This window comes from Ischnura elegans, chromosome X, assembly GCF_921293095.1.
Source record: "Ischnura elegans chromosome X, ioIscEleg1.1, whole genome shotgun sequence".
Taxonomy (NCBI): Eukaryota; Metazoa; Arthropoda; class Insecta; order Odonata; family Coenagrionidae; genus Ischnura; species Ischnura elegans.
Genome location: NC_060259.1, coordinates 98,312,314 through 98,335,480, shown reverse-complemented (window position 1 = coordinate 98,335,480; position 23,167 = coordinate 98,312,314). Strand labels below are relative to the sequence as shown.

The 23,167-nt window shown below is 37.1% G+C and overlaps 1 protein-coding gene across 3 annotated transcripts in view; it reads right to left on the bottom strand.

The window, feature by feature from the left end:
• Positions 1–604: 604 nt before the first annotated feature.
• Positions 605–23,167, bottom strand: part of LOC124171042 — a 130,282-nt gene continuing 107,719 nt past the window's right edge. For 2 of the 3 annotated variants that reach the window (XM_046550188.1, XM_046550190.1), the window contains exons 9-19: positions 15,994–16,184; positions 12,774–12,843; positions 12,121–12,282; positions 8,401–8,511; positions 5,465–5,646; positions 5,186–5,303; positions 4,518–4,628; positions 4,232–4,326; positions 2,738–2,932; positions 1,478–1,589; positions 605–1,387 (exon numbers count right to left, since the gene is read on the bottom strand). In XM_046550188.1, the coding sequence (XP_046406144.1) occupies positions 1,059–1,387; positions 1,478–1,589; positions 2,738–2,932; positions 4,232–4,326; positions 4,518–4,628; positions 5,186–5,303; positions 5,465–5,646; positions 8,401–8,511; positions 12,121–12,282; positions 12,774–12,843; positions 15,994–16,184 (1,676 nt within the window). In that variant the 3' untranslated portion in view covers positions 605–1,058. The remainder of the gene's footprint in view (positions 1,388–1,477; positions 1,590–2,737; positions 2,933–4,231; positions 4,327–4,517; positions 4,629–5,185; positions 5,304–5,464; positions 5,647–8,400; positions 8,512–12,120; positions 12,283–12,773; positions 12,844–15,993; positions 16,185–23,167) is intronic. The other variant, XM_046550189.1, reaches the window with a different exon arrangement.

Sequence of the window (23,167 nt, the reverse complement as noted above, 5' to 3'; positions counted from 1 at the left end):
TTTTTCCCAATATTTAAGATATATTTATATCTTATAACCATAGATAGATTATGGGGGTTTACTTAAATTTCAGGCATTGAAAAGGCCACAATCACGAAAAAAAAAAAGTCAAATAAGTCGGGCCGATAAATCGGCCCCTGGCAGTTTTTGCTCAACCAGGGAGGGCTGATATATCGGCCCGGTGGCAGCAAAAGGGATAATAGCAAACATAAGGTGTGTAATTTCAACTACCGCATCTCAAAAAACCAGCTCACGGATGTAATACATTTAAGTGGTGTGGAGGGTGGGAGTGAGGGGGATCAGGGGAGGGGTGCAGAAAATTGATCTAAACCATCCCTGAATAACTCTTAGTTCTGGCCCTGTCTACCGATACACTATAGGAGTTACTACATAAAAAGATGAGCCTGGACATGAGTCAAAATGTGTAGGTACTTACCTTAACAATCATGACCTCCATGATTTACCAAAATAAGGAATTCAGTGGAGATCTGCCGTAACAGATTTGAAATGAGCTATGCAGGTATTAACATGAAGAAACATGCATTTGTAGGCATTCCATTTCAAATTTTCATAAGGTAATGAGTAATTGGAAGGCATCTACAGTCATATTATTTTAAGTCTTTAATTTTTTTAAGAAAATTGTTCAGTTATAGTAAATAAATATAAATACTTTTTAAAAATAGAAATATAGAACATTGAGATGAATGCTTATGAGGTAAATAAAAATAAACACTTTTGGAACATTTACTCCTCGAATCACATGAAATAATTATAACTTTGATTTTAAAGAGAAATATTAGAAATTAATATTGAAACGTCCACAAACTATATAAATACCTCCAAATTTTATCAGAAATTGGTCCTCCATGGATTAATAACTTAGAGCTCCTTAATGGTAGAATTGTACATGGAAGAGCATTAACTTCTGAATTTTACTTAGCATACCTCCACAAATGCTTCCACATCATTTTACAGTATGTTAATTGCCTCATTGTTCCCAAAAGCATAATTAACTGCAATTCCATAGTAGAATGTCTCATAGTCTTGCACTGAAGTCCTTATGCTTGCTCTAGCCTGGGAGGCACGGGTGGGGGCACAGAGGAAGAAGGGAAGAGGACATCACCTTGAAGCAAGGGGATACTTGCAGAAGTGATGTTGGCATAGTTTGGGAATTCATTTTCACTTGTTGTTGAGAACGCAGGCGAACTTGGCACTTTAGGAGAATGTTGATCACTGTCACATGGAGGTTTATTGGACTTTTGGTCAAATGCATCTTCTGCCTCGTCCTTTATTCCAAGGGTACCAGGGAAAATTTGCTGAGCTGTGGGACTTTTTTTTCTGCTAAGATCAATATTGAAACATCTTGCCACATCCATTGGGTTTTCCCCTATAAAGATTTTGACACACAAACACATAAATGCATAGCAACACTTAAATCAAAACAGATAATTCACCAATTTCAGAGTTTTCAACATACCAAAATGGTGTGATTCTTGGTCAGGAGTTATATAATAGGAGTCTTCGTCAACACTGTTTGGTGTTGTGCATTCAGGTGGGAAAGGACGGGGTGCTGGACATGGTGGTCGATTCTAGGAATTAGAAATAGAGTTTTTATAGCAAATAACATTTGAAACAGAAATACAAAATATAACCTCAAGTTTGTCCCGTAAACAGAACTTGGTGGGTTAAGCATGCATATAATTCCTCCAACTGTTTTATTCTAAAAGTTTACTTGAGGATATGAATACCCCAATTATCCTCTGCCGGTTTTTGTCCATTTCATATGCTTCTTCATATGCCTTTGGGGAAGAGTAAGGCAAGAATACTTCCTCTACAGAACAGGAATAAGAGGCATAAAGCAATGAACCAGCAAAACTTTTTCAAGCCTAATGGACGTTCTCACATTGGAACTCTCCTGATCCTTTAATTTTGATGGAGTACATCTCATTTAGTCAGGGTACTTCCCCCTCAACCTGCAACTCTGGTAACCAACTTATCAAACTTTTTAAAAACCAGAATATATGCAGTCACTACCTCTTTCCTCCCAAGCAAAACTACTTTTCACACTAAATTTCATAATCCATATGCAGATTAATTTTAATGTATTAAATATTATAATTACTATGGACTATCAATAGTAAGTAAAAAATAGGTTGGATATTTCCAGTAGACTCAACTAACTTGGTTTTATTAAGTTGAAAGTCTCCATCCTTAGAACCTTATTCTTAACATGACCATAGCATAGTTATATAAGTAATCGGCAAAAATACTGAGTTGATTCAAACTTCAGCATGATAGACTAAAGCAATGCATGGATACTGAGGGAGATGATTGAAAGATTGACTTGTACTACTTCAGTCTATCTTGCTGTCATTATTAACCCTCTTAGTGACACCGAAATGTTTTGGTACTAGTGAAAAGTGCCAACCTAAATTTGAGAGTTTTGTAGCACTTTATGAAAAAATCACAATATGAAGTTACTATTTTATATATCAATGTAATGTTTTTTATTTAATAATAAGGAATTCTTTGTTGATTATAATATTCTAATACATTGGATAAAAGATAAATTTAATTAACACAAGAATGTTAGTTTGAAAATGCGGTCTACGCTCGAGGGTTAAGCTAAGAGGGTTAAAAACGTAGAGCATGTAAGTTATTTCCTGCACTTTATGAATGAATAGTATGACTGAAGTAATTCAGATCATATACATGTATGAAGTAACTTATACTCTACCTCTCGGGATTCGGATGATAGTGAACCATTTTTTGGTGACTGAGGAAAGAGATTGAGATGGATCGGTCTTGGAGCCGGTGGCGTTTCATATGAACGTATTGTTTTTGCTTTCATGGGTTTCAAAACTTGAGAGATGGCTGGGAAGTCATTTCCTGAGGTCAAGTTGCCATTTTGGGAAGGCCCATTTTGTGATGCCTGAAGTAAAGAATAAAACACAAAGATCAATAACAAATTATTCCAAAAAAAAAATGAGCCTATTCAGTTAGGATCTGCAAATTTCATAAAAATAACCCCTACAACTGGATTTCCAATTTCTAGATCGATAAGGTTGCTGACTCACTACCCACCAAGAGCCCTAACCCAGCCAGCACATTACAAGTCATTGAGATAAGGTGAAAGGAAGAAATAAGGAAGGCACTTATCGAGTAAGCTTGTTTCTTACAGTCAGGCCAACAAACATCCAGAGTAATGACAAAATGGATGCCAAACTTTCGGCACTTCCGTAGATGTTGTATTTATTCCATCATTTTAGAGTACATATTCATTAAGGGATTTATGTGTAAGAATAATTTTTCCATTCTTGGAACTTCTATAATATGAGTAGAAATAACATCATACGGCCAAATTTGAAAATCATTCACATTTATGAATTGATGGCAAAACGACGGTTGTTGGAAAAACACATAATTTCACAAGTATGGCGACGTAGAATAATATAAAAATGCCAGAAGGAATCTCTAATCTATTTATATTGTATTCATCGGGTTATCAGACCATAAATTAAAATTCATAAATGTTATATTGTGTGGACCTTGAATAATTTCAGTTTTTCGTGCACCTGCAAACCAAGTTTTTCTACATAACTGGATTTTAAACCAGTAACTACATCTCTCTTGGTCAGTTGCCATAGTGTGCACCTGCTAGCCAAGTTTTTCTACATAACTGGATTTTAAACTGGTAACTACGCCTCTCTTGGTCTTCAGTTGCCATAGTGTAGTAGTTAGCGTATAGAGGTGGGGATGCGTAGGTCATACCATCGGTTCTCCCCATTGTTAATTTTTTTCTTTCTGCCGCAAGGATAAAGTACTTGTATTATGCTTTGTATCTTCACCAGCCGGTTGCTTGCAGTTGTTAATTTTTTCTATTTACGGGAAAATATGTTATCAGTTGCTAAGCTCTTATAAAGACTCGCTGAATTTTACCAGTAGGCTTTAAATTCATGTCGGGATGAGCCGCGCAGCATGTGTAGTATGCTGTTTAGCCGCCTTTGGTGTTCCAACAGAAGTGACTTAAGTTGTCTGAGGATATTTGATGGCATTCCTTACCTATTCTTCCCGAAATCTTACCCTTGCCTTATATAAGACCCTTAGCTTACGATAAGCTGCTTATGAATTTTTTCCGTAAGAAAACCATAAGAAACGGATAATTCTCTTACTTTGTGCTATCTGGGAAGACTCTCAATAATCATAAATCAATGAATTTTGATATTCTTACCTTTTTGTCCTCAGGATCAGAATGAGTGCCACTGTCTCCAAGGCTTGCTCCACTGCACACACTTGCTACGCTCATCTGTTCGGAAGAAGAAGAACCTGAAAAAAATTTGGAGAATATCACCATAAATACATCACTTATGCCAATGCCTACAAGCATCCATTGAATATAAATATGTATATACATATATGTATGTTGTTTTCCATCATTAATTACTTAATGTATCTTCTTTTTTTCTACTTTAGACAATTGCTCGGGCCCTTTTAGATGATAAAGGTATAGTACTTACTTGTAGCGCTTTGGAGACTTAAACTGCTTGATGGCCTTTGGTGCACTGCATCAGAATGTTGTCCTTTTGAAGAATTTTGAATTGATTTTGATGATACAGTCTCCTTACCATCTGTAAAAAATAAATACACATGTGCATTAATGTGATTGTCAGGAGCTGGAGTCCACATAAGTCATGACGTATTGACAGAGGGCAGAAGGGACACTCCACCACAAGCTAAGCTTGTATTCCTGCTATAGCCTTAGAGACTAAACAGCCTTAGATGCAATATAGTACGCTAGTCAAATAAAACAACTTTTAGAGTACTATGAGGTGCATTGCCATCAACTCATAAAATATTATTACAGTTACGTCGTTATTTTGTGACCTTAAGATACAAACATCTCTATCATTTCCTCATGAAAACCTTCTAATCTACATCATATCAAACAATGGCTGTAGACTATGGACTCAAAAGCATTTCTAGAAAATAAATATCTATAGGAAGAATGTATCTACCAGCAAGAATGGAACATCCTCCATGAGAAATTGGGGTAAGGACACTGGCATCCAATCATTTCATCTAGAGCACAGACAATCAGCGGTCTCAATTGAGACCGCTGAAACTGTCACTTTTGGGTTAGGGTTGGGTAAAGCATGAGGGACAACCCCCAAAAACTCATACTAACCTTTTCCTTTTCCCTTGAAGAAATGGATTATTCTGTCAAAAGGAGTTGGTCTCTTCATATCCTCCTTAATTTTCTTTTGAAGCATTTCATAATCAGACCGCATTTTATCTAGTTGTTCCTAAAATGATTCAGAAAAATTAGATTTTCAAAAATAGTTTCTAGGGATATTTACTTTAATGCCTCATAGAAAATATGACTGCAATTTCAGCATCTATTGGCAGTAAATCGTACATTGATTAATTAAGACTCAGAATAACATTTTAATATGAAATAACTGACCTGTTTCTCTTTGAATGATTGCTGTACATCATTCCGATTCCTCCAGTTCTCCACCAGTTTCTCTGCTTCAGCAATAGTAAAAACATTATTTTTAAAATCATTTATAATTTCCGCCAACTGGTCTTGAACATTGTCAAGCTGATCCTGTGATTTTTTTGTTGCTGAAAGAGAGTTTTTCAATTCTGGGTTTCATAATTGAAAGAATAATACCAAATAATTAATGTTTCTTCTATATTTTTGTAATAAAGCTATATGGGATTGGAGTATAAATATGTGCAGAATTTTAGGGCAGCTATTCAATGACTATAAATCACTCAGTAAATTGGGGGACATAAGAAAATCAAACCATACCATTTGCATAGTTAAATTACTCTGCACACATTCAATTATTGCCGCAAATGCACCTGGCGAATAAACAAAGTACAGAGGAGAAATGTCCAGCAAGTGTAACAACCGTCTTTGAAGCCCATGCCTCTATAATGTTTTCATAAGATCGCTATTTATTGCACAAAAAAATTTAAATCCATTAAATGTTTGTACTAAATATTACTTTCTAAGCAATGAATGAAAAATTATTAATAATATTTGTGGTGGACCTCCACAACTCATAATTATGTGTTCAGAAAAAAGGGAATCGCCACCTCAGTCAGCACCAAGCATATCTGTCCCTGAGGTTCACATTTTTCTTACAGAGAACATCTCAGCCAATGGGCATGACAGCGGTGCAGTGAGGGGGAGTTTGGAGGATAAAACCCCCCCCAGAGCTCAGAGAAATTTTTAAGTTTCATCCATTTTACTTATTTGGATCAGTATTACTTATAGAATAGTGTTAGGATTAATCAAATATCCCTCAGAGACCCGTAAAACTTGCCATTCTGAACCATTTTTCTTAAAATTTCTCTGAAGGAGGGCCTCCGCAACTCCTGCTTACCCTGGTGGGTATGCAATACCCCCCAGACCCGTAAGTAATAATTGTGCATAAACCCCCCCTAGCCTTAATTCTTAGCTGCACCCCTGGGATATGATACATACAATGTAATTTAACACACACTAATGAAAATTGAAAGAATAGATAAGACACTTTTTATCATAAGACCATCAAAGATAATTTGGCTTCTGAGGGAGAGGAAAATGATAACTAAGGGATTCTCTTGAAATATGGACTAGGGTGAGGGAATAACTTGGAAAGAATACATGGGGAGTGTCTGAAGAGCTGAGTAAACTAAAACATCAGCATGCAAGCATAATTAACTTGCTGGACTTCGAAGAGAAATTTTTGAACATGTTAATTTCAAACAAGAAACAACTTGCAAGATAAGTAGCAATTGGGAAAGAAATCTTTTCTTGGGAAGCACAGATAGACACTGTTCAAACCTGGAGTGGGGTAGAAAAGTAGGGGAAACAGTCTGATTGTCGATAAGTTGACTTTGTGGAAGTCCATGGATAGTAATAATTGAAACAGCTGTAGTCATTTTCTACAGTTTACTAATCTCTCTCGACCAGTTTCAATGCTCACACATATCATTTTCAAGACAGCTCTTGAAAATGATGCGCATGCATTGAAACCGGTCGAGAAAGATTAATAAAGTGAGGAAAATTACTGCAGCTGTTTCAATTATTACTAAGGAGGGGAAATCTCTGGCAGTCGAAGCGAATGCAATAGGCTTAATGCCAAGTGGTGAGATGGTGCAGGTAACCTGGCAAGTGATTCAAAGTTTCAGAGATTTTAAACCATAAATGAATGGATAAGTGCATCTCTAAATTGAAAAATAAATCTGCACCGTTTCTTATGCCCAAATATGCACACAAATCAAAGTAGGTTCGAAGATTTTTGTGGTGTTGATTAGATGATCTCTGCATTCTCTTCGGGTTTTCACCGCGTCCGTTGTGTTTTGGCGACAACAGTTTCGCTGGCATTGCATTCAACGTCTTCAGGTCAAAGGTGAGGTAACTCGGAAAATTTTTGAAAACTCGAAAAACCCAAAGAGAATGTAGAGATCACAAATCAAAGTACTTTGGGCCATGTACTTAGGGCACACAGGCTTCCCTTTAAAATGAGTAACCACATTTTAGCACGGGAATTCACTCTCTATTTAAATCATTTTTAGGATAATAAAACATGAATTTTTCTCAATTTGAAAAATAATGTTACCCTCACTGGTTCTTAATGCCATAAAAATGAAGCTCTATCACATTTTAAAGTAGCAATTACAATTTTTATCAGTTTGAACTTTCATGCATGGATCCCCCCCCAGAGCTCAGAGAAATTTTACTTAATCGCATTAATATTACTAGAATTGTGTAAGGATTTATAAAATATCCCTCAGAAAGCTGTAAAACTCACTATTTATCCTAAAATTTTTCTGGGGACGGCCTCTGTACCTCCCGCTTATCCAGGAGGGTATTCCATACCCCCAGACAACCCAGTATTAGTTGCACCTAAAACCCTCCTAGCCTTAATTCCTGGCTACATCCCTGCTCCAACCCTTTCCCCTCCTGACAAACATTTGTTTTCACACTGTTGATAGAACATTTCAGCACAATGGCATAACTACACTTGGTTCAAAGGTACAACATAATCAAATGATTCATATTTAAATTATAGAAAAAATATAACCAAATGTTTCTTTATAAATAATAATCAAATGTTTCTTTCTCTATTATACTGCTTTTAAAATTTAAGGCTACTGAAATCTTTAAGATTTATGCAAACATACTCCTCATAAGGTAAGTTATCTTCCCTGGAGACATTGTGAAATAAAAAAACACCCAGGAAAATTTTATTGAATTCTTTTTCAGTGAATATTCCCCAGCAAAAATTTTAATCACATCTTTCTGAGATCATATAAACTGTCTCATAAATAAGAAAAACATTATTTGGGAACATTTAGTTATCTTTCGCATTATTTATCTATCCAAGAAACTCGCTTGCTTACCACTCTTTTTTAATCTCTGCAGCAATTCCTCCTCATGTGATGCTTCTTCAACAAAAGATAAGTACTGATGCTCACTATCTTGAGTTTCCACGGTTTGTGTATGACCATTTCCTGGAACCAGATAAGGGTGCATCTTACAGGTATGATATGATTTCACTGAATGCATCCATTGAGGGTGCTAAACATACTACTGGACAATCCTACTGCAGACAAGGCTATTAATCATGGTGAGGCAATACTTGAGTACAGGAGTATTCGATTACCTATTTGAATGAGCCATCTGCAACACAAGTTACTCATGAAAAGGATCACATTTAGTGGAAATAATGCATATTGGTTGAAGATAACAAGATGGCACTTTTTTCACAAGTTTTACATTGGTACTACATGTTTCAACAGCTATGTTAACCAGTGGCGCAGCGAGGGGGGATTTTGGGGGATGATAAACCCCCTCCCCCAGGGCTCAGAGAGATATTTAAGTTTAATCCATTTTACTTAATTGGATTATTGTTACCTATAGAATAGTGTTAGGATGAATCAAATATCCCTCAGAAAGCCATAAAAACTCGCTATTTTGAACCATTAATCATAAATTTTTTCTGGAGGAGGGCCCCCGCAACTCTCGCTTACCCCGGCAGGTATGCAATAACCACACCCCTAAGAATTAGTAGCGCCTAAACCCCCCCCCCCAGCCGCAATTCTTAGTTGCGCCCCTAATATCAACAGCTACATCATCAGGCACATACCTCTATTGAGTGAGTCATATGTATACCACTCAGAGAAGGAAGTGGGGGGAAGGAATAATTAACCCTTTCGCGCCGGACCTTCGTTGAGGGAAATTCTTCCTCAATACGAGTCTCTTGAAAGTTTTCTTTACTCCACTGTACAAAGCTTTTTCGCATCGACTGAAGGTAGTGGTTCCCTCACTGACCATTTTTAGACCCAACTCAGTGGGGCGCCGATCCCTTTCCTCAGCCTCTGTCCCAGGCCCTTGAGGGATTAAAAGCCCCTTCCTAGGACGAGTCCGCGGTCAACTGGCTAAAATATTAATGCAAAATATATGCAAATATTTGTTGTTCGCATCGATTTTTTACATTCAAAATTAATTTTGTGTTTTTTTACTGAGCGTGCAGAAATTTTAAACAAAGTTCTAACGTTGATATAGACGGATTTAGTATAATTACTAGTTGGTCTATAACTCCGTTGATATTAACGTTAGAATTTTGCTTGAAATTTCCATGTGGTCAGCAAAAAAAGATTAATTCATTTATAGCAATAGATATCAAAAGTAAGCAAAAAATATAGTTTTGGAAAACACACTGCAAATAACAGTAGTTGACCGCATCGAGAGGATAAGAAAGGGTCTACCTGAGCGGCCAAAGATGGGACTGGGCTCGCGCTAAGGCGGATCACGAGGAGCGACCGCGTCCGTGGGTCTATTGTGTCCGCCATGGTCACTTTTTTCGACCTGTGCCGCACAGGCGTGGCATTCATTGCTTAGGTTTGGAAAATTAATGCCGCACAGGTGTGGCATTCTTTGTTTATGGAAGAAAATCCTCGCCGCACAGGTGTGGCATTCGGCGCGAAAGGGTTAAGATGGGAAGGGGTGAAGCAGTTATTGAAAGGATGGACGCTTGGTGGACAGACATCCTTCTTCCATTAACTACTGTTCAAAATGTGTTCCAAATTTTGATCCTTGTCTTCATCACTCATCTATCTTGCACTATCTCCATCGTAATTTTCCCCCTATTCCTTGCACCACCTTATGAAGTCTACCATTCTTTGTTATTTATTTGATAATACTGTTGAATATTATTTTGTTCATCGTTGTTTACATTTTGCTTACTATGTATCAGTTAATCGTTTTCTTAGCTGTTTTTTGGACTGCAATAAATAAATAAATAAATGGGATGGCGAGTATTGGGGAGAGACACGGAAACGTTTGTTCATTCCTCTCCAAACAATTTCCATTCTTTCCAACACATCCAGTCTTCTACCTTTCCTCTCCATGTGGAATGGCTATCTTTGGATCAAATGCATGAGTGTGGCATTCTTTGAGGAGGTGTTTTGCCACAAGAGAGGGGGGGGTCTCAACTCTTCCGACACTTCTTGTGCTCTCACATGTGGTTAATGAAGCTTCAGCCCATCTGGACAATATATATTTTATCGCAATCACAGCACTTGATTTGGTACACTCCTGATTGGAGAGAGGGAAGCAGTTTGTGTTAGTAATTCAAATATTCATTCAGTTCACATGGCATTCAGTGAGTATTTTGTTTTCATGTAATTTGTGCTACCACCTATGAATAAAGTGAAGAAGTTCTTTTTGTGGCCTCGCAAAGTCATGGCGTATTCATTTTATCCTGAGTAGTTTTAACGGAGAAGGCTACCGAAGTTTGACAGTATGTCCTCGGTTTTGCACCTTCGTATAAAATTGCTAAATTGATCCCAAAAGACAAGCTATAAGAACTTCCTTTTACAACCAAATCACTTTAGAAAGGTGATTTTGCTGAACTCTGGTGTTCCCCTGGCATGACAGAATAGGTGAATGAGGAAGACTTTTCTTTTGCTGTAACTCATCTTTCTGTGTATTTATACCCTTTCTATCGGTTGAATTTTATTAATGAACCACAGCAACAATAAACTAAGAAATACATATATTTTGTGGAACTTATAGTAAATTTTAGGAATTTTTGCCTTTTAATTGATTCTGGGTGAGACTCAGTATGTTCATCTCCTTTTCTTTTTTGTTCTTTATTCTCTTTTTTTTTGTTGATGGCTGGTGCCCTAACACCCCCACCACAGGTTACCCTATTAAAATTTAGATGTGGACCTCCAATTAAATCCTTGTAATAAAATTTCAAATCAACTGATAACAGGAAATTGCTGACAGCTTCAGGGAAGAGATCTGGACCTATACCCAGATTATGCTGGTTTCTCTCACTAATAACTTAGTACAGGGCAAGCTCTAACTTGACCAAACAAATAAACCTGTACTAACACATTAAGAGTGTAATCCACTAGCATGGGCACATGAAGAACCCTATCCAGCTGTAAGCAACCTTTGTAATGTACTTTTTTATTCATTCTTTCATATCTTAATCAAAGCTATTTCTATATGTATGTTTACATTGTTTTTATATGAAAATGTTAACTGCCTGTACTCTTTGCATGATTTACACCCCATGAAATAAATTAACTATGTATGTACTATTATTTTCGATAATTGTAATCAATTTTCAACAGCAGTCAGTGGTGTAGTCAGTGGGGGGAGGAGGTTCCAGGGGGTCAGGCAACCCCCGGGAATATAAAAAATAAGTACCTAATTTGCTTTGTCATGAATGAAAACAAAATATTGCAAAATCATGAACTGACAAAAGGTTACTTTTGTAAAATGATTTTTTTATTATGAAAAGTGTTAAAATTAGTTTAAAACCCTCTATGTACTTATGTACATTGTTTTTCAAAAATTTTCCCAAGATCCCTCTGGCTTTGGACCCCCCTAAATGAAATTCCTAGCTATGCCGATGACAGCAGTACTTGACATCATTCTTAAATATGTAATATTCATATTTCTCAGGTTTAATTATTTCTGTATTTCTAATAAAACTTTGTTCTTAAACTTAGAATGTAAAATTTTTGTATTTTTTTTAACTTCACAGGATATTCATCCTATTAAATAAATACATTATCATTAATTATTTTTAAAAAGGTACTTACCGGCAGGATGCATTTCCAAATATCCATTGTAAACTGTGTTGAGGTTCAATGGCAAGACAGGTGACTGAGCTCCTAGTATTGTGAGAGGCCTTGCTGATGGTGGCACTTGGTAGGTCTCACTTAATGGTCTTGGTTTGTGGTAGTCGGCTTCGCACAGGTTCTCTAAAAATTATTGAAACTCTTAACAAATTTGCAATGACCCATCACATAAAACTTTTTAGTGAAATTTGGTTAAGCATTCATACAAGAATACATGCATGGAAACTAATGTCAAACAATAGTAATAAATACTTAAAACAATAAAATATGGTGATTGTTAAATACCAGCAACCTATCTCCTATCAGCAACCTATATATTCAAACTTTTCTATGTACATACTATAGCAAAGTGAAATTATGTTAGTGCTAAAATCCATTAAAATATTTGCAGGATTGTTGCATTTTAATTTGAGGAGATCATTCCACATGCCACTGTTAACAAAGGAAAGGAGTGCTTCAATCTTTCAGCAAATGATTGATGCTTGTGATAGCTAATAAGAAATAGTAATATGTACATTAAGACTTTATATGATGTATTCAAAGTATTTCTTAAATTTTGTAATGATAGTGCTGTATTTTACGGTTATAAATGTAATTTAAAATCTGCCTCTCACCTGGAGTGCTATTTTGGTTTTGGCAAACCATCTTGAGGTAGCTATACATACTGCTGAATTCACTCATTTGCTGCAAAATTAAGATGTAGGTTAAGTGCTATCTTTCATCATTAATTCAAACACTTCAAAGCTTACAATGCATAGTTGAAATCTAAATCTGTCCAGTTAATACAAAATCAATCTAATTAATGTTAGAAGAATTATATTTTGCTATACAGGATGCCTTTACTATGGTTTATTTCTAATCATGGGAAAAACGTCTTGTTAGAGGATGGAGATAATGGTTCAAGGATGGGTCAGAAAATTAGAACCTGACAAATGGCTGGTCAACCATTGAGGAGCTAGGACAGTCTATGAGAAATAAGATCAAATCAATTCATATTAAAGTGAAAACATTTTCATATTCAACCAGACGTAGAAACAATTGTGGGTTATCTCCAAATTATCACTGATAGTCAAAGATAAAGACAACATTGGCAATCATAAATGGGAAATACGTTAGTTAATTGGTCAGGAAACTCGAGTAAGAAAATTATGGATACAACTACCACTCAACAGCAAACAGCAAATATGTAATTTATGCAATAACCAATCATTTAAAAGAGAGAAAAATTTTCCTCATGGTGAAACTGGACTTACAGCAAAAAAAGGATGTCCCTACTAAAAGAAATATGTATTGAATTAATGTAAGAATTTCTTTTTCCGAATGACAATTTTATAAGTTTTGGAATGCATAATTAATTAATTATCCCTTCATAAAAACATTCAAGGTGATAAATCAACATTTTATTCAGATAATAATTATGTTTAACCCCTCAATGCCGTCATGCGTACCCAGTACGTGCCCTTTAAATTTCATATGCAGCCGTCATGCGTACCCAGTACGCTTCCTGAACTTCTGTATGTAATATTTTTTCTCGGTCAGATAATGTATTTTAAATTAAATCTAATTACTCTACCTGTTGAAGAAATGCTTTCCTTTCCAGTAAAATATTCGTAGTAACTTTATGCCTTCGGGATTTTTTTAAATGTTTCGATGAAATTCCATTTTAAACCAGCAAGTTGATGAATTCGGTCTAAAAACTCAACGCCTTCTTTCAACTGTGCTATCTTGAAAACTGCCACCTATTCTGCTAGTGAGACGTCAAGACGGGTCAGCTACTTTAGCTTGAGATACGATATCTTCCTTATAAGCTCACTGCCTTCTCTCTGTCTTCTTCTTGTGTGTCATCACCTCGAGCCCCAAGTGTGTTTGGTCCGCCTCATTAGTCCTAAGCATCCTAAGCAAAGGCACCATGTGCTTCGCTCTGCATTTATTTTTTTTATTTTTTTTTCTGGACGGTAATCAACAAAGATAAGATTCCTTCTAAACAGTCAGCGTATACCAGGACCCCTTCGAGATATTTTCTTGTCTCTTGATGGAGCTTCGAAACCACGCACTTCAGTCCACTAGAGCAGTGGCGCAGCGAGGGGGGGTTTTGGGGGTTAAAACCCCCCCCAGAGCTCAGAGAAATATTTAAGTTTAATCCATTTTACTTAATTGGATTGATATTACAAATAGAATAATGTAAGAATTAATAAAATATCCCTCAGAAAGCCGTTAAACTCACTATTTTGAACAATTTATCTTAAAATTCTGCAATTTTTTTACAAAAAGCAGAATTACTAAGGTAAAATCATTTGAATATTCACATATTGGCATTTGAAACATTAGCACGTGATTACCTATACGAAAATGATACAGTAATAATAGAACAAAGTCAGAGAAGTTGGCAAAGTGATGAATTTTCAAGTAGGTGAAACGGGTAATCCTATCGAAAGTATCCAAGCTGTTATGAAATTTTCAACCCCTAATAACTAAAATACATCATGTTATTGTATTTTTAAAAATGCATGGAATGTTTGACAGGGGTGCAGCTAGGAATTAAGGCTAGGGGGGGTTTTAGGCGCAACTAATACTTAGGGGTGTGGGGGTATTGCATACCCACTAGGGTAAGCAGGATTTGTGGGGGCCCTCCTCCAGAAAAATTTTAAGATTAATGGTTCAAAATGGCGAGTTTTACGGCTTTCTGAGGGATATTTGATAAATCCTAACAATATTCTACAAGTAATACTGATCAAAATAAGTAAAATGGATTAAACTTAAAAATTTCTCTGATCTCTGGGGGGGGGGGGGGGGGTTTTTATCCCCCAAACCCCCCCCCCTCACTGCACCACTGATATTAGATATCTCATAGCTAATTCGAAACCAAGTTAAAATCTTTGAAAACTGAGAATTTATTCATTTGTCCATAGAATGAGATGCATAAAACAATAAATATTTATTTAAACCGCTTGAAAAATTATTATATAGTAGAGCATTATATTACGCAAGTTTACAAAAATTTTCAACGATACTGATCATTTATTATGAAAGTTTTAAACTTTTGAATGATAGTATGCCAAAAAGGTGAAGTCATTTAAATTTCATCAAGCCGCTAGGATGGGATTTAATTAAATGCAGCTTGGGGGGTTAATTAACTGACTAAAAAAACTCTTTTCCAGATGCAATACTTAGATATCTACACTGGAGGCATTGTTGCCTAATGAGTGGAAAGCTGTGCTGTGACCCAATGAGTCAAAGCTGCAGCAAGCAGGGGGTTTAAGAGGTTCACACCCACCCTGAAATACATCGTATATGCAGTGTAAGGTGCAATACCTCCATATGAACCCCTTCAACTTGCATTCCCCTGCCCATAAACCCCTCCTAAACATATTCCAAATCCACTCAAGTCCCTGAAAAATTTTCAAGCTGCAGCCTTTGAGTGAGCGCAGCCTGGGTAACACATTGACTGGAGTAGGTGAGCCACAGCCACAAGAACTAGCACCATTATGGAACTACCATTGAACCAAATACATATAACATTTCTCATCCAGTTACTAAGAGAAACTGAATGTTAATCTGAACTAGATTAATGACAAGAAAACAAAGCAGTAGTTAGAGACCCAATGTGATATTAAGCACAAAGAACAAGGGAATGAGGAAAAGATTAAATAATTAACATCAACGGTGGGCTTCTGGATATATTACAAGATTAACTTCATTTGCCATCTAATTGAAAGCTCACACATGGTAATTTCTCATTGCTACAAACTCACATGAGCTTCAACCACAACCCACTCAACAGAGAATTCAATCTTCCATTAATTATTCAATATTGATTTACTTTTATAAATTTACCAAGTATCCTTTTAGGGAATTGGCCAACTTGGTGTGCCCTGCTTTCTCTGCCATTTCTGCTGGAGTTAACTCACACACATTTCTTAAATCACAAGCGTGCTCCCCTCCAGGACACTCTAGCAGTTGCCAGGATAGTTTCTCAAGCCCAAATCTGGCTGCAAAATGGAGAAGAGTTGGATACTCTTCTGATCCTAAAAAAAGAGATGTAATGTCAATAATATATGTAATATGCTTGTCTTTGCTCAAGTATCTATACCTACCAAAGGAGAATGACTTTCAACTAATAATGGGAGGAAGAATAAGAGAGGGAGTTCTTAGGTACAAATCTTCTATTTAATTCTACTAATATCTTGTTTATTGAATTCCAATATTCATAAGCTATTGGATGAAGCTCTTTTCTAAATTTCCAGATGGATGGTTGGTGTCAATAAATTTTGTCCGTCAAGACATATTATATGACAGAAAATGAAGTATCATCAAAGCTATTAGTGGCTGGCTATTATTATGTAAGATTACTATTGGCATATTTATTTTTATTGATTGACAATTAGTTTGCTATTATATGTATCATATTGTAATGAAACTTCAGCCAATCTACTGCAAAAAACATATTTTTTTAAGTGCCTCAAGCCACAGAAATAGAAAGGTAAATGTATTAAGTACAATATTCATGAATCACAACATATACTATTACTAGAAAATTATGGCTATTTTATGTAAATATTAAATATCTTATGGAATGGAAGAAGACCAATGGCTGACTGGAGATCCACTTATTTTCTGGCAGGCCAACGCCATGCATGGACAGTGGCTACTTTGTGAGTGGCCGGCGATTATCTCTTCAAGGGACTCTGAGGCGGCATTCCAAATCAAAACTACGCTTACAATGTTAGGGTGCTTATGAAGTTGAGCATTTAGCTCATACGGTTTGTACATAAGAGACACACTCATATGGTGACACAATTGCATGACTCCTGTTCAACCGGCTTTTTTCCTGATGTATTACGTGTTTAAAAAGTATGCCATCACTTGAAATTTTCAGGGTACTTATCTTATCATAGTACATATATTTTTAGGGTACATTAAATATTGATATTATATCATTCTGAAAGTGGATAGATACTACATAGAAGTAAAATTACTTTACAAAGTTTGTCAGTAATTTATTTTACCAACCTAGTTTTCAACTTAAACAGTAATTATGAAGGTTGAGTGCTCTACACTGATAATAGAATTGTGCAGAGTTTGTATAACAACCAAATAACCGTGATAAAATGTGGAACCAACTGCGTAGAAGCAAGAATAGGAAAAAGAGTGAGACAAGGGTGTACACTGTCCCCCATAATTTTTGATGATTACATTAAGAAAACCACCAATGAAATCAAGGAGAAGGCTTTGGGCATCAATATCTATGGAGAAAGGATTAATACATATGTTGTGATTTGCTGATGACATAGCAGTCATAGCCGAGACAGAGTATGATTCGAAGAAGACTTTGACAAACATGGAAAAGACAATGGCCACATATCAGATTAAAATCAACAAATAGAGGACTATGGTAATAGTATTCAGCAAAACAGAGGAGGCTAGGACAAAGATTGATAGGAAAGCAAAATTTTGAAGAGGTGAAAGATTCCTATCACTTAGGAAGTCGAATAACCAATGATGGAAGAAGCAAGGAAGAAATAGTCAGTGGAATAGCACAGGCAAAGAGGGCTTTCTGCAAAAGGAAAAGAATCTTCTTACAGCTGAGAATACAAGCATAGAAGTAAGGAAAGAATTCACCAGATGCTATATGAGGAGCATGTTTCTCCATGGGCGTACCCAGCGGGGAGCAGGAGGGGGCAGCTGCCCCTCCCTAGAAGCTAATATAAATTTAGTTCAAAACAACAGTTTTGAACATATTTTCTTTTGAAGAAAAATGATATTAGTATTAGGCATGGAACTAATTTAAAAATCACTAGTTTTTTTCAAGCAGATATTTTTTCATCTAATAAAGTGTTGTCATAATTTTCTTAAAATTTTGGTTTCATTAGTCTTTTCTGTGCTAAAATGCTACAAATTGTACCACCATGGCTTGCCCCCCCCCTAGTTTTGTTCCTGGGTACACCCATGTGTTTCTCTATGGCAGTGAGGCTCGGAAGTTGACAGCAGCAAAGAATAGTCACGAGTGGAAGCATTCAAAATGTGGTGCTACCAAGGAATGATGAAGATAAATGAATCGACTGTGGAAATAATGAGGAAATAAAAAGAAGAGCGCGGGAGAAAAGAGAAGTCTTCTAAAATCCTTAACCCATTTATGCCGAAGGTTTGAAAAATGCGAATTTTACCCTGATTTTTACATATTGTCGATAAAAATACGTATGAAAACAATATCCGAAAGAAAAAAACAATGTATCTCTTGCCAGTTATTAATAACGAGGTGTTCCAAAAATGGAACACTAGGCAAATCCACTACTATGACGTACTCATTGATAGCATGCAAACAATTTGATTCAGACTTTTATTAACTCACTATTAAGAATGATATCCAGGTTAAAACTTAACATGGAAGGATACATTGCAGTTTTTACATTGAAAAGTGGTTTTTTTGTGGCTTTGGACACAGCGAGTTTGCTTTCCATGCGTTACATTCTGATGATTCAGAGATTTCATGATTTCACGGTCTCCCTTTCCCACCAGGCTCAATAGAATTACCGTATGTCTCTATATATTGACAGGTCAAACGGCGACAAAATTCAAGAAGACCCATTGGTTCACATCGTCTTTATGCAATTACCAAGCATTTTGTAAAGCCAGCTCAAAGCAGAATAACCGGAGGGCTCGAGTACCATTTCTTTCCACGGTTTGATGCTTGAAACTTGTCAATATTTTCATCAGCTCGGCCCACTCCTCCCATATACTGATTATAGATTGATTGAATTTGGCTGAGTAACTTGTATCTTTCTTCTTATTTCTGCTTTTGAGAATAACGACTGACTGTTACAAAGGATTGACACCGGCACCAGAAGATGCAACAGTTACAACACTTTTATCATTTCATCTACAAACAATATTGTCTTTCCCATCAATTCGGTAATCGAATGTGCCCCAATATTTTTTATTTAGGGTAGTATCAGATAGTAAAGGTGGTTTGGCTACGCGATCTTTTCTCGCTATGCCAGTTGCTTGGTGGACCACTGAATGAGGTTTATCAAGGAGTGCAATGTTTGTAAACAAGTTGTCGAACACAAAATGGTATTTACCGGGATGCTGCGTTGTGAGTACCTCAGTGAATTGCAAAAAAATTGAAGCACTTACCCCATATTATTGGTATTGAGTGTTCGGTTTTTTCCTTGATAAGGCTGAAACCAGCAAATGTAGCCTAGATGCACCAGAAATTATACCCAAACCGAATAGGCTTACCCCGAATGAACTGTTTGCACCCATCGCGACCGAAATAGGGAATCATGGCCTCATCAAAGCTGATGAAGTATATTTCATTTGGCACAAATTTCATACATCTGTATTTCAGACGCTCAGTTAGAGGCCGCAACTTGGAAAACTTGTCCGTGTGGTTCAAGTTAGAGTTGTTAGCAAAATGCAAATTTGAAAATAATGTTTCAAATCGGTCACGTCTCATTGCACCACTAACTAGAGAATTACGCGAATCTGGTCTTTGCTCCCAAAGCATAATTTGTCTCAGAACAGAGACATAAACACTCAGGAAAATTATTCCCAAAAAACACCAACAGCCAGTTCAAGGTTCACTTCAATGTCCAGAAGGAGTTATAAATATTCTGTAGGGGTTTTCATTTTCGTGATTTGTTCTTCTGAAACTCTACCTTCTACTGGCTGGGCAGTCAGATAGGCTTTCTTTCATTTTCGCACAACTTTGGTTACCTTTTTTCTTTGAGAAAGAAGAGGCTGCGACAAAGCAGCAGCTGATGCACCGCAATTTTCAGTTGTATCACCATCCGGTATCAGAAAAAGGTAAAAGTTCTCGTCAGATGAACCATGAATGAGATGAGCAGAAGCGCGCAGCAATGAACCGGGAAGGTTATTAATTGTTCCACATCTAATTACTAACTTGATTTAAAATTAAAGTGAATATTTCAGTGCGCCTGAATTCACGCATAATAGTAGTGGATTTGCCTAGTGTTCCAAAAATGGAACACTGTTAAATAAAAGCTAATAACTAAAACAAAATACGATGTTTCAAAAATTTCTTCATTGAGCACTGTAGGTTGACTATTACTGAACATGCAGGGGAAAATTTACAACATTTGGGCGCAATGGCAAATTGTTATTAATATAACAATTAGAGATGTGCGAATAGTATCCGCGAATACTCGAATACCTCGAATACTAGAAAGTATTCGATATTCGAGATTTCGAATAGTTATGCGAAAAGTACCGCCTCGAATACCTCGAATACTTTGAATTTCGCGTCATACACTGTCGCACGCACGTCGTTGGTAGTGACTCGGAAAAATGTAGAGAACTGTAGTCATTTAGTGCTCGCAGCGCCGTTTTACGCAAGTTGACGAATTGGATCTAATTCGTGGATTTTAGCGGTGAAAAGTGTTCGACGAGGGGAACCGAAAATAGTCGGGTGAAAAAATCCGAAAATCCCCGATTCCCCCCACCAGGAGAAACTCAGTGCCGTGGGATAGCAACCTTAGGGCATTTCCCACGATCCTCTATCCCCCTCCATTCAGCACTCGCCTCAACCACTGACGCTTTCCTCTTCTCCGAAATCAAGCAAAAGGTCCCAGCTCGCGCAGGGAACGCATTAAGAAGACCCCTGCTTCGAAAAAAATATCGAGTTACGAGAACAATAAAAACGTGTTTCACGCCCTCCCCCCTTTTCTCACCCACTGACCTTTTTCTGGCTACCTGCTTCTAAGTTCCCCATTTCTGGAAGTCAACTGCTGTGTGAGTACCGTGGGATACTTACATTAGCGCATTTCCCAAGGTCCGGTATCCCTCTCCATTCAGCACTAGCCCCCCTCTGAGGCTTTCCTTTTCTTCAAAATAAAAAAAAGGTCACAGCTCGCGCAGGGATCATATTACGAAGACCTTAGCTTCGAAAAAATACGCGAGAACAATAGAAACGTGTTTCGGGCCCTCCCTTTCCTCCCCCACTGACCTTTTTTTTCCTACCAGCTTCGAAGTTCCCCATTTCTGTGGAGGTCAACCGCTGCATGAGTCATCTATTAGCACAAAGGGTGTCTAAGAATGACTTTCGTCAATTGATGTTACACCTTTATTGAATTGAAATATTAGTAATGTGCGCGTAATTTCAAAAAGAATAAGACCAAACACGACGTATTTCTGAGTTTATTTAAGCATTTTACGCAAAGAAATAAATGTCAAAACACGACGGAGACTTAGCATTCTGGCGAAACTCGATATGAGCAGCAGAGCTTCTCGGAAGTTGATGCGGTATTTTTTTCCGAAAACATAGATCAAGTTACAATTTATGAGTGGTGCAATAAATCTTTATTGTTACAGTCCCAGACCAAGGGATATTTTCTCAGGATATTTGGTTTCTCCCTGATAGCAATTCCAATTCATCTTCTTATCTCATGAGAACTCCCAAAGATGGACGGAAAATAGTTGAAGAAAATCCGGTGGAAAAGAGCTTGTATTTTACAAAATGCCTCAGATTGTCAGCTAGCACTTGGCAGCAGTAGTGGGGGTAAAGCGATGTTAGTTGAATTAATTATATGCCCAATTGTTTCCATAAAATTAAATTATTCATTAATCTGCTAAATTCCTGTTCGAATCATTTTAAGGAAATCAAAATTACTCCCCAAAATCTTGTGTTGCCTGCTGCATAGGCAACCGAGTCAAACATTCCAGCATTCATCATTTAGTATTCGAGGTATTCGAATATTCGAGCTATGATTTAATATTCGAATTCGATATTCGAATTCGAGAAATCTGCTATTCGACCCATCTCTAATAACAATAGAGATGGTCACAGAAAAACTGCCTTGAAAAAAAAGACCGATATTTCTCAACACACTGGCTGCGATGGGTTGGCAAAACTGACTAAATCTTTACGCCCCATAATGCAATATATCTTTATAAAGAGGTACAGAAAGAAAAACCGTGGCATATTTGTATATAATGAGTCGTAGTCATTAAATTAGAAAGTCACATCAGGTGTTCCAAAAATGGAACACTAGGCATAAATGGGTTAAGGACAAGGTGGGACAATTTAGTTGGTCACATTCTGAGACATGATGAAAATATATGTAGGACAAGTGGGGGGATCAGGTTGGTGTAGAGCCTAGAGTGTTGGCTACCCACCCGGTGGGCTCAGGTTCAAATCCCAGCAGAGGCAGAGAATTTTCAAAGATTGCCTGATCCCAGCTTGAGTGCTATGTGGAGCGCAATGCAAGTACAGCACTCCGTCCGTCGGATGGGATGTTAGGCCGTGGTCCCCTTGGCACCTTTCGTTAAGAGCAGGCAGACTAATGCCAACGCCGGGTTTCTCTCCACCCTTCCCACCGTACCAGTGGCATAACTATGGGGGGGATGAGGGGGATAGATCCCCGCCCAAAGCCTCAGAGAAATCAAAAAAATATTTGAAACTATTACCTAGTTTAGACATATAATAACTCCATCGGCTTTAAGTTAAAGATTTATTAGTAGTTTAAAATGTTTTTCCAGGCATGCAATTTTTCAAAAATATGCCCCAGATCCCCTATTACCCAAGGGGGGGGTCGCTACCCCAGTCCCCCTCACCCCCCCAAAGAATATCCCTAGTTATGCCACTGCTCTATACCCCTCTCTAATGGCGTAAATGACCTCAGCTGTTGGTCGCCTCCTCCAAATACCATACCATGCCAAGGACACGTGGAAGGGAAGCAGGGCAAGGGACGGCCCCGAATGAGTTATATAAGACAGGTTATAAAGGATATAGAAGAGAAGACTTTTGCCGATGTGAAAGGACTAGCAGAGGGGAGACACGGATGGAGAGCAGCGTTAAACTAATCTTAGGATTGTTGACTTATGATGATGGTGAAATAAATCTCTGTGAAACTATAAAGTGATTTTATTTCTATATATCATCAAGTGGTGCCATAAAGAGAAGCCTTAAAATTTACTTTTCATTGATGAATAGATATTTAGCTCACCTGCATATAAGGGCCTGTTAATAATACTCTCTGTCACCAACTTG